The sequence below is a fragment of the Ylistrum balloti genome, unplaced genomic scaffold (genome assembly GCF_031769215.1).
Source record: "Ylistrum balloti isolate Yb309-2 unplaced genomic scaffold, AGI_CSIRO_Ybal_v1 Utg371318, whole genome shotgun sequence".
In the NCBI taxonomy this organism is placed as follows: domain Eukaryota; kingdom Metazoa; phylum Mollusca; class Bivalvia; order Pectinida; family Pectinidae; genus Ylistrum; species Ylistrum balloti.
Window position 1 is genome coordinate 481814 of NW_026782703.1, and position 12980 is coordinate 494793.

The 12980-nt window shown below is 34.1% G+C and overlaps 1 protein-coding gene across 1 annotated transcript; it reads left to right on the plus strand.

Moving 5' to 3' along the window:
* The first annotated feature begins 2294 nt into the window (after positions 1-2294).
* On the plus strand, positions 2295-10247 carry LOC132561975 (probable sodium/potassium-transporting ATPase subunit beta-3). Its single transcript, XM_060226695.1, has 6 exons — positions 2295-2439; positions 5237-5377; positions 5566-5676; positions 6454-6650; positions 7195-7296; positions 7669-10247. The coding sequence occupies exons 1-6, from the start codon at positions 2295-2297 to the stop codon at positions 7906-7908; spliced, it is 936 nt and encodes a 311-aa protein (XP_060082678.1). The 3' UTR covers positions 7909-10247.
* Positions 10248-12980: the final 2733 nt, after the last annotated feature.

The window sequence follows — 12980 nt, forward strand, 5'->3', positions numbered from 1 at the left end:
GTTATGATCATTTTCGCTCTCTGCACCTCCCGTGACATGTCATGGCAAAATAACAATGGCCGACAAGAGCCTGAACTTTCATATCTACTTGTTCCAAATAAAGGTGTATCATACTATAAAAAAGATATGAAAATTCAACTTTTCCGTACCATGCGTTGTACGTAAAGATTATAAATCGGGTCACAAAAAAAATTACTTTCACATGTATATGTGGCAATATCAGCCGGCATAACGATATGAATTTTCATATCCTTCTCAATCTTGGTACACTTTTCTATGGTACACAAACATGTGAAAGCCAATCTCCTTTTTGTACAGTGACACACCTTTTTCATATCTATTTTTACCATTCATGTTACCAATAGATATGAAAAATATGTCCGCTTATACAACGTTATACTTTGTTCAGTCAGAGTCAGTGTCGCACGTTTTTCATTTCTTTCTGTACCGTAAAGAATGGTAGAAAAAGGAGGGTACAAAAAGATATACATGTAACGATGTAGAATAGCATCGGAATGTGGTAATAAGACGCTATGTCCAGAATGACCGTGAGTCGTAAATCCCTGATAACAGGTTTATTTCTGATATTTACACTGTATTGATATATACATGCCCAGACAATTATCTTTCCATGTTTACTTAATTACACAGCAGTGAGCTGAAAGTTTGAAAATGTAGTTCGGTAATCAAAATAACAGACATACCATACGATGTCGCTATATGTGACGGCAGCTTTATCAGGGTGTTATTTGTCATACTTGGTAACCTTTCATTCTCGTGGTTTCACATGTTTCTGTACCATTGCTGTTCGGCATGCGACGGGCCTTTCATATCTTGTTCAGTGAGGCAGCCGATTATCTGGCCACAAGGAGACCTCACCCCAAAATGACCCAGGCAGTTCAGGGCCGGGCGATAACACTAACCAACAAACGAGACAAAGTCCTATCAGCAGTCAATAACTTCCTGGATCAACACTAGTATTTTGTTTACCTTTTTATGTTTAATCGACTGAATGAAATCCAAGTGCATGGAACAAACGCAGGATACCCCCATTTCACTATTCTATGGCAAAGTTACCACCTTCCACAAGTCTCCCGAAATTCATTATCCAATAAATGGTTTCATGATATTTTAGGCCCACTTGAAAAGCTTACTATAACTTTACATACCTTAATAATTCTGAACATGTTTCAAATAAGGATAACTCTCTAATAACTATGTTGGGACATTACCCTTTACGCAATCCCATTTTTCAAATCTACAGGTTTAGATGACATTTTAAATATTTGTATCGCCATCTTTTGTACAACAACCTAAGATGTTTTTTCTCACCTTATAAAGGGTCTTCGACGTCCAATTTTAGTTTTGTAACTTTGTATTTGTTTTGAGATCTATTTATGTAAATTATGTCATATTTGTGTCTTGATTAAGGGGCAGAATGCTTTGAAAAATTGACGATTCACTTCTCCGTATTGTCGTTATTACTTCATTGAATACATTCCAATGACAAGCATCCAACTGTTTGCTAGGATCAAGCACCAATATTGGACCATGTCGTCGATATTACTTACTAGATTATATGCATATATTATATATTCTGTTGCAATTGGTTCATAGTTCATAGTTTGGGCTATTTTTGGAGTAATCGAGTATGATTAGTTTCGTTTTCCGGCATTTAACGGCGCTGTCGAGATATTGTTTCCATCCCCAATCATTCTTTGTCACTTCTGATTAAGCGCGGTAGAATTTATTACCAAAAAACGAACATTTTATGTGACTTCTACCAAAATAATATTTTATCATTTACTTATTAGAGGGCACCTTTTAACTCACGCTAACAAGATATCTATTACGGCGTATGAACATACACACAAACCGGGTATCTTATAGGAAAATTTATGATATATCGAATTTAATCAATTAAACCCAATCATAGACTTATCTTAGACCGTGATAATTATGAATTCCAGTGATATTATCACGGACTTCAATATATATATACATCAAATTCCGTGGTAACATTGTATTATCAATTGACACTTTTTCCTCTTTAGCTCTTGTCTAAATTAGAAATGTTGTGTAAAATCGTTGGCTTGTTTATAAATAAGATATTTTGCAACTTGTAACTGCGAACACATGGAAATTTCGCAATGCAAATGTATTGGCTCCTCTGTGCTATATTGCGAAACACAACTCGAGCGTGGAGGAATACGTCATGGTTGTCACGTGATCAACTATCAAAAAGGTCGAGTGATGACGACATCCGGGCAATTTATCGCTTCTCTCCGACCAAGATGGCGTCTTCTGCAAGCACAGGTGTAACAGCGGCTTCTGTCGGCCCCCAGAATCAGTCAATTTCTCAGAAATTCACAGATTTTGGACATTTTTTGTACAATAGTGATGAGGGCACTGTGCTGGGAAGAACAGCTAAAAGTTGGGGTAAGTTATTGAAATATTTGCAATACATTACTGATAAACTCCGGTGACTTTAGATTTTGCATGCTGTCTCCGCAGAATATTTCCGTGTTTGGCCAGTCTTTTTTTGTAAACCAAGATGCCAGATATTTAGATGATGGTGACATAGTATTAAATTCGAAACTTGGAGCTTTAAATATCTATCTTTCGTTATTTTAATCATTCGTATTTGGTTTGTCAGTGGATGACCTCTGCAAGTTCGTCCTATCCATGCGCCGGGAGGGGTTCCCATGGGTGAATTAGAAAATGTAACCTTGCTCAATAATTTTGTATATTTAACTCTAATATCTATTTACAATATATTTCGCTCAATATTATTTAAATGTATAGCTTAATTCCATGTATAGCCGTTTTAGGGTTTTTGTATGATTAGAACGAGTTAGTTACCAGAATACTGTGATAGCGTCATTGGGACCGCTTCCCTGGGTAAGGTTACTGGTGGCCTCCGGCAAGGTTCATCAAAAGCTTACCTGTCGTACTGTATAACAATGTCAGTGAAGTGGGATTGTTGGGCAGTCCACTTGACACTTGAATATTTATAGACTAAGAGTCACCTTGAAAGGATAAGATCTTATTGTTTCACTAAATTAATGAACTCCATCCACATGTTTGTCAATGCCTTTGCGTGTTAAATGATGTTGAATTACAGGAATGAAATTTTCTGCCTTTCGTGTGCAATTGATTTAAACAAAGTCGTCGTCTTCCAGAATATCATCTTAGTGGGAATGATTCTAACTCATCTGTTTCTAATAAATTCTTGGTGATGCCATTAAAAAATATGTTATTCCTGTGAATGTGGGGTATATTTACTGTTAGCAGGATACCCTATCTTGCCGTTCTTTAATTTATTAAATTCGATGTTATCAACATACGAATTTGAATGTATGGCTAATTGGAAATACATGTCTAAGGTTAGAACACGACAGAATTAGGGTATGAATATTCATAAGAAAACTGTTTTCTTCCAATTATTGTTTGGCTATTGAACATAGTGGAAACAGTCTTTGATTTATTTGAAGTTATTATTGCTTTACATCCTATTATATGCCAGTGTCATATTTCATTTTGATTAAAAAGGAAAATTATGAGTATGTGATCTGTAAATTGGGCCCAGAGGGATCTCTCACAGTGTTCAACCCAAGGCAATTATTGTGATAAATGTCAGACTAATCCTGGTCCCTTTGGTGGGCAGTTCTGGCATTTTGCAATGTTATGTAATAGTCTGTGTTGTCAGTATGACAGTATTGTTATTGCCTCTTTCCTCAGGCTGTGTGACAATTCCTGTTGAAGGTCTTTCATTACAAACAAAACTTGATAGTCTTTTCTATTGTACTTGTATTACACCATTGTTGTATTTACTTGCACAATAGTTTTTTAGTAGTCTATATATGTATTTGAGCTGTATTACAACTCTATTACCATGTTTAATGGAATGTTTTGTCAAAAAGTATACATTTACTCCTTTAATAATGATAATGAAAGGATGTAACAAATTTTACAAAATCCTAAAATGAAAAGTGTGTTCAACGTAATCTGTGTACACTTTTAAAAAACCTAGAAAATATGTTGTGGAAAAAAAAAGAGTAACTGGTCTATTTCTTTCGGATTGTAACTCAAATACATGTCAATTTTCAAAATCTAAGGTGCCTTGTCAGTGAAGAATATGACCACCATTTGTGAAAATATGATATTAAATTAATTTACATAGCATGCTATCATGTGTATTACAATGTTTGATGCAAATCAAATCAGTTCCCAGTTTGGTAAAATGATGCATCTTCAAGTTCAGCTGAACACACTTGTATCTTATTAGGATTCTGATTAAATGTACTTGACTAAGTATGAGTCCCGAATTAAAAATGTGCACAGGTTGTCTCAATAATTTGAGTCATTTAAGTATATGTCCTTGAAATCTAAATACTGCTTATTTTCCAGACAGTTAATTTTACATATGGAAAGTGAAAAAAATCAGTCTTTGTTTGAATATCTTTTTGTAACATATGAATTGTATTTAAGATTACAGAAATAAAGATTTATGAGGTTTTCGGGAGTAAAATGAGGCATTATAAAGTCATGGGGAACAAAATTAACAGAGAGACCCATAGTTAACTGTAAGAAGTTGGTTGAGGATGCTTACACACAAGCATAATCATGCATTGTCATTCGTTTCATTGTTTTAAGACATATTCATTTCAATATGTTTGTTCTGAAATCCAAGACACAACCCATAATTCATTTTTAAGTGCAGATCATTATAAATCCATCATTGTTTTGAAATTGAAGAAAAATTAGAATAAAATGTGATGATCCAATTAAGACTAGATAGAATTTTTTGAAGTGTTTGACAGGTATTTTCTATTGTTGTTTTCAAAACCATGCATACACATATAACCTCAAGATATCTAAACAATCTCTATTTGATTATGTTAAAAATCTGCTATTATATGATAACTAGTTTGCTTACTTACTGTTACTTCATTGAAAATAAATATATGTAACACGTAAAAAATGGTAGATTCTGACTAAAACTGTTGTTCTTTTTATTTCCAATAGAAGTTGTGTGCTTTATAAACAAAATGGATGAATTTGCTGACTTATCAGATTCATTTATCTTTCTTTTTGTTTCTTGTTTGGGTTTCGCATGTTTAAGTGAGGTAGAAAAGATAAAAACAAGTTGATGAAATTCTTGTTTGTTTTATATATATATATATTTGTATGAGGTTCTGTTTTATAAAATTGATTTAAATCATTGTTTTTGCAGGTCATATCACCATTTTCTACATCATCTACTATGCATGTCTATCTGGGTTCTTCGCTGCCTTGTGCGCCGTGTTCTATCAGACACTTGACTGGAACTTCCCAAAACTTTCTGGTCCAGATAGCTTGCTGAGACAGAACCCAGGTATTTCTTTTTGTGTGTGTGTGTGATAACAAGTAAAACGTAGATGATATTATAATGATGAAAAATGCTGAATATTTCAATTGTAATGTGAAGAGAAAATATCAAATATATTTGGTCTGAAAATTTTACTGGTGTCCTATTGAAATTCAGATGTCATTATTGAAATTGGTTTTTGCATCTTTTTACAGGTATGGGATTCCGTCCAATTCCTGATGTATCAACGACTCTTGTGCGATTTGTGAAAGGCGATCCAACCTCTTACAGTCCATACACTGATCACATGGAGGCCTACCTCTCTTGTAAGCACTCTGTCATGAATTCATCTGCTCAGTTGGGAATGGGGCCCACTACCAGTCACATAAAGCCCTGCAGAGTTTGCAAAAATACATGTCTGAAATTACATTCACCACCCATAAAGTACTTGAATTAGCAAAATCAGGGCTGTTTTTACAGTCCAAATTTCATGTAATATGAGACAATTTCCTGCAGCATCTATAAGCTTTATTGTTTGATATGTGATATTTTGGAACAGGTTTACAAACATTTGAAGGATTTGAAGATTATGATGCTGTTTGAAATTTTTGGGAAATTGAAATAAATTTTGAACTTATTACTTAATAAAAATGTGAATTATTGTTAGATTTGATGCTGAAAAATGTGTTTACTATTTCATGAATTTTACGAAAAAAAATTAGGTATTTTGTTAAAAGAGAATTATTTATAACAGGCTAAAATGTCTTGTTTCGGGGAATATATCTCAGATTTTCTATCATATCATAGACCTTAAGGTATAGTATTCTATGGAAAAAATACATCATGCTAAGTGTTTAATTTCTTGATGTCAAATGGAAATTCTTTGTGCAATGCTTCATCTTTTATTCATTTAAAGATGTAAATTAAAGCTGAAAAAAATCATTAGAAATATCTCTTAATGTTGTGGGTATTGAATATTAAGTTGACTTTTAAATTGTCATATCAATTACCAATAACTAGTAAAGACCAGCTGCCATTTCTTTATTGTTCAGGAATTATGCATCTCTTACTTGAAAATGATTCTATAATCTTTATTGTCTTAGACTATGAAAACGAGAACCAAGTGACTGACACTGGAGTGATTGTGGATTGTGATGCCATCAGCGGTCGTCGTCCAGAGTCCGAGTGGGACAAAGCCTGTCGATTTGATCTTACCCAGAACCTCGGAGCTGACTGTGTAAAACAGCAAGCCTTCGGATTTGATGATGGATTGCCATGCATTCTTGTCAAACTGAACAGGGTAGGTATCGCTGAGGAAAAATCATTGGTTTTTCAAAATTACAGAGATTATATGGAAGTGTAAGTTATTTATGGGAATATCTGAAAGTTGGTGTACACTACAGCAAAATACTGAAGTGCTCTGAAGCTTGACATAGTTTTTCAAATGTTTCCTTTAGTTATTATAACACCAATAATAGCAAATTTGATACTGGCAGTAGGTTAATAGGTCCTGTGTTTCTTGTGTAAAATCATGAAAGTATAAACATTTGACAGTTTTGCTATTGCATTTCCTATATTATGAGACTATTTCTATTTTCCCTGTATTGTGGGATTTAAAAATTTTTTTTTAGATAGTGTGTCTTGTTTTTTGGGACTATTTTGTGTACATCGTATGTCAGATCTGTTCTGTATATGAGAGTGTTTTGGTATAGATAGTATGTAAGATCTTTCCTGATCTATGAGACTACTGTGTATAGATAGTATGCAAGATATGTCCTGTATTATGGGACTATTCAGTATTTTTTGTTGACAAATTTTGACCTATCTTCATTATTTCCATTCAGATCTTCGATTGGATGCCCCAAATGTACACGAATGGAAGCGTACCACCAGAGATTGCCGACATGTACCAGAATTACTATGTCACAGTCAAGTGCACAGGAGAGGTTGGTTATTGGCCCTTGTTCTATCTGTTTACAATAAAAAAATACACCACAAATTTTAATACATGTATATTCTTAAAAACAATACCTAAGAACATAACCTACTGTTTGTTGGTAAAGGATTGGTAATATGAGTACCACAAATGTGTGTACTAGTAAGAGTATTATGGCATTAGAGGTCAATGCTGTTAAAAACATATGTATTAGCTCTAAAAATGATTTCAGCTGAAAATTAATGGCAATACAGGATTTGCCATGGATTTGGTGAAAAACAAAATTACTTGTACTTTGATGAATGTTCAAATCTACTACAATATTTGAAACACAAGGTGTTTTTATCTACCAGAAATGTGAATTTGAATATTTTGTCTACAGAATCCTTCTGACCAGGACAACATTGGACCCATTACTTACTATCCAGCAGGAGGTTTCCACTACAAGTACTTCCCATTCCGCAACCAGCAGGGATACAGGACACCTCTTGTCTTTGTCAGATTTGAACGCCCAACACCAGGAGTCCTCATCATGGTTGAATGCAGAGCTTATGCTGCTAACATCCAGTATGATCGCTTAGAAAAGGCAGGCAGTGTCCATTTTGAACTGCTAGTTGATTAACCTTGTATTTATAGATAGCTCTTTTATGAAAAAATATTTGGGGTGAAAGGGGGCTTCGATGTAGAGCTGGTTGTTTTATCAAAAAAAAACTTTTTGGCTACTGGGGGGATGGGAAAGGTTCTGGTCTGGTAAGCAATTTGATATTGTACCGATGAAACCAAACGACTATTTGCAAAAAACAAATCACATTGATTTCAGGATTTCTGCAAGAAAATTAATTTGCACCTGCCAAAAACTTTGATTCGCTTGTAAATGTTTATTGCCAACTTTGGCTCCTAAAGAATTTCTACACAATAGTTTTACTCTCTACAAATGCATTTGAAAGACCAAGACTCCCAAGTAGATGTAATGAACAGGTGCCTGAAAATCAGCAACAGTTCTTAGGATGAAGATCTGAAATTTTGTTAGCATTTTCTTGCAAATTTGAGTGAAATGGTTTGAAGAAAGTTTATTTGATTTTTAAAGGTCTTCTTTTTTTGTTTGTAAAAGCATTTTTTCATTCATTTCTCAGCTTTCCAAGGTTTTCTTTTTAGTTTACCATACTTGCCCTCATTTTCGTGTTCTAGCATTTTGTATGTAGTTGTTTTTAGAAGTATTTTTAAATGTTAGCAAAGAAAGTGGATTTATTCATGACTGATGCTGAGATAAACGAACAGGGGGAATAAAAGACAAAAAAAAAATACAAAAAAATGTAAGCAGTCGTTGAGTAATACTCAGGGGTGAGTTTGGAAAAACATGTCATTTCATCAGAATGAAATGGAAGGTGCAATATGTGATTACATAATGCCTCGTTCAACAGGGGGGATGCATAATCATATCCACAAGATCGATCACAAATTAAAGCTCAAAATTGACTCCTCTGTTTAAGCAGATTTTGGTTCACAGAAGCTGTTTTTGTTACAAAAATCACTTATGCAATTTCAAGTGGGAAGTCACTTTGTTTTGTTTTGTACATTCCTTTAAAAACAAATGTTTTTTTTAAACAATTATATCTATCCAGATTTATGTACAAAACTAGAATGTAGTATGTTGATGTTGCCATTGTGAAAATGAAGTGTCCAGATGTTTTTTTGTATAGGATGGAAAGAAGTTTTTAAATCTTATTGTTGTTATAGATACCATGTATTGTTGCTTTGTGTGTAGTGAACATGAAATTTTATTCGAGATGTTTTTACCATTGCATAACAAGGCTAACCTGTTCCAAAGTTGTTAATTTCCAAAGACCGTCTTCATTTGCTTTGGAACCCTATAGACGCAAGTTTTATTTTGAAACTTCCTTGACGGTTTTTTACTCTCTATGTTTTTCATTTGTAATTCAAGAGAAAGATAAGTGCCATCTTTTAAATGACCAATCTAATTGTAATACCTACGAAATAATTAACGAAAAACTGTAGGCATGCTATGTTCATTACTGTGCAGCTTTTGCGTATATATAGTGATACTACAAGCATGATTGTGATGCAGAAGAGAAATCATGATGAGAGATGAAGAAGATAAGATGTTGTTTTTAAACATAATTCAAAGGTGACATTTTCCTGTAAATATGTGAATGCATGACGGTATGTGAATGCATAAATATTAGAATGTAGGCTACTTACTGGACTTAATCTCCACCATTCTACTTGTACCAAATGCTTATTATTGTAAATTCAGATTAATTATTATATATAGCAATACTGCACGGATGTAAGCGGGTAAAACTGGAACCAAAACAAAATCTTTGTCATCTCAACGTGTGGCATATGTTCTTCATTAATGATAAAAAGGGCATTCAAATGTGAATTTTTGTTTACTCCTGGAAGAGTCTTGTGATGGCAAAACAGTTCTGTAATGTTTCCAGTTTATATATAAAAAATTTCTCACTGTCTGGAATGTTTTGAACATGAATGAGTTGTTAAGCAGTTACACAAGGTTCAATTGATGTGAAACTCCAGTGGGAAAGGTTTTTATTGACAGAACTTACACCCAACCACATTTCCATTCTTTTTACATATCATATTTCATTATGTCACTAAATCTATTACACTGTATTGGTTTACAGAAGTGGTTGTGGAAGACAATAATAGTGTATTCTAATAAACTAACACCTTTAGAAATGTTTGAAATCTAGCTGTGTTCGGAGAAGAAAAATCTTATTGAAAATGAAACAACTGAGAAAATAGAAACTGGAAAGGAAAAATAATTTTTAAGAAAAGTGATGAAATGTCTTTTTGATAGAAGTTTTAAGTATTGTTTCCCAACACTCCAGTTTTCAACCCTGTTGAATGGCTGGCATTTCTACTTTTATTCAAGATGTAGCACTGAAAGAAGTAAATAGAAATAAACTTTGGTACATTAAATTTCTTGTTTTGTTTCTTTGTATTTAAATGACTTTTGGTTCCCATGATGCATTCTTGTTTGTAATGAACTCCTTATCCCCGAAAAACTGAATGGCTACAAACAATACAAATCCCTTTAATTAAACATGATCATCATCATAATGTACATTAATTTTATGGTTCAAACGTAAATACACTATGCATATATTAACCAGACCCCACTTGTATAAAACATCTCAAGATTTCCTCAAGTTGAGATTTTCCTCAGCTAATACCTCCTTGAAAATATCTTGTATGAAAATTTCTCAAGGAATTTCAGGACATCCTAGCCGATGACTTCCTCCTGTTCCTTGAGAAAATTTTATACAAGCCGTTTTTGAGGAGATATCAGCAGAGGAAAATCTTGCCTTGAGGAAATCCCAAGTTGAGACGTTTTATAACAAATTCGGCTGTTGTCACCAATTTCAGTGTCGATAGGAAATAAATATCTTCAGCTGAATTATTTGTAGAGCAGTATCTTGTTCGATTGGAACCAAATTACTGCTTTACTTAGCCTGGGTATTATAAGCCCTGCAAGGGAGACAACTACTCCAGTCGTCTCCTTAAGAGAGGGCGGGGTTAAGCCGCGCAGACTTTGGCGGGAGTAGAAACAATCTCCGAAGGATTAATTGATCATATATCAAATCGATGAATATTAAGATTTTGCAATGATTTACAGTGTCCCTTACTGGTTTAACGGGTGTATGATTTTGTTGAGTAATTTCTATACGAGCTTCCTACACTAGAAAAGGATGGATTAACGAGGTTATCTTAACTGAAGTCTCGCAAACAGGCGCTTTTGTTTCTTTTTTTTTCTCGCAGGCTTCCTGCTGGCTTTCCAAGCTTCAGACGAATTTCGGAGAGGTACGTCCTACAGCATAAATTCGTTATAATCCTATGAATTTATGAAACTTTTATTTTCTTCCTAGTTTTCTTTTAAGCAGACTGCCCTTCGGTGCATTAGAATGAAGAACATTGTTAATATTAACACAGATTAATATTAGCGATGGATATCTTTATCATGTATCCCCCCCACCTCCATACCCCTACATCTTATAATCGAAAGTAAATAATATAAGAATTTCATTTTAATGATTTGAAGTTGTCTTGCTATTTATATTTCAGAAAATATCTTTCCGGTCCAGTGTATATAATTTGAAATAACCAAAGCCTATTTTAAAATGGTGACGGCGTTGTGTTGGATTTATTGATTAAAGAGCTGAACTTATTTCGAAATCGCTGATTGGTAGCTGAGCTTATTTCGAAATCAACCCGTAGATATATATATATAGTACAACAGTTTCAGCCAAGTACGTGATGTACATCGTATGCAGTATGTAAGGTTTTAATATAGATCAGAACTTGTCGCCGATTTGACTTTGAAACTGGAAATAAACATGTAAAACTTGCATTCCGGTTTTATTACCTTGCGCTCCGCTGAATACCTATCTTTCGTAATAAACAGCATTCATGTGTTGTGTATTGATTTTATACAAATAGGAGTTATTAAATTCATATGCGTTGCATATAACTAATTATAACTGTCTAAAACGTACCGCCAACATATGCTCCCTAAATAATCTTAACAGGCGTTCTCAATCTATTTTCCGTCGCGGTATTGTGTGGTTTTTTTTTTAGATTTCAGTAAAAGTCGGAATCATACTAGCAAGTGACAAGTGTTTTCAAAACATATATTGAAAACGATCTCCAGACATAATTGGCTCCGGGGACAGCTGGTGCTCTGCAGATTTTTTTTTCATTATTATATACGTCTTCATTGCTTATATTATTATGTGTTTTGTCGTGTGATCAGAGTCGTTGAATTGTTCTGTGAACATGTTGCTATTTTCAGTTTTATAAATGAAAGATTATGCTTACAACTACCGAGACCGATAAACATGGTAATATACGTGCACACATCGTCAAGTCTGAGCAGCCTTAAAAGTTAAAAAAAAATCCACGTTTCTTTAAATGTTTTTCTATACACGAGTGTAAGAAAGAACGTTTTTACACTTGTGCGTGACGTGGCACACTGTGCTGTATCACTGGTATAAGTTCTCAATTTCCCCAACTAAGCAAAACGTGCCTGTAATATCGGGTTACTGTACTCCCTCGACCCACTTTATGGGCAATAGCGGAAAATGGTTAGATGGTTTTTGAGTTGAATTTCAAAGCTGTATGGCTTTAAAATTTCGTGTGTAGATACAGATAATTCCTATCACTGTAAAGGTTAGTTAAAAGCCACGTGTGTGGTTCAGCTATGAGAGATATGATAGTATTTCAGCATTCTATGTTTTAAATTCAATGAAATTAGTTAGTTTCGCATGTGCACAGCCTTATTGAAAGTAGGGTTTTGGTGGATTTACATAAACAATCAAACTGACAACACTAATATTTCACGGTCATGACCAGTCATGTAATGGAGTGGGTACCCAAGTCCGTGTTTATTGTCCATGTGTACATGTATACAGATTACAGTATTACAGATGTTTGGCTTTCGACTCCAGCCTCGTCTCCATACCTGTCCTCTAACTTACTCTCCTGACAGGACACTTCAGTTAATATATTGCATTTATTATCAATTGATTTTTCGACAGAAAACATGTGACGTTACGTGGTGTGACGTAATTCAGTATATTGTATTCTGTGGCACTTCTAGAGAGATATTTTTTCATATTATCAGACTATAAATGCAATAGATATATCATCGTCTAA

What these genes read in the sequence shown, in the direction of transcription:
- LOC132561975 (XM_060226695.1), top strand. Translation starts at nt 2,295, where the DNA reads ATGGCGTCTTCTGCAAGCACAGGTGTAACAGCGGCTTCTGTCGGCCCC. An exon ending in CATGGAGGCCTACCTCTCTT is followed by an intron (nt 5,677 to 6,453) that starts GTAAGCACTCTG and finishes TTATTGTCTTAG; the next exon opens with ACTATGAAAACGAGAACCAA. An exon ending in TTCTTGTCAAACTGAACAGG is followed by an intron (nt 6,651 to 7,194) that starts GTAGGTATCGCT and finishes ATTTCCATTCAG; the next exon opens with ATCTTCGATTGGATGCCCCA.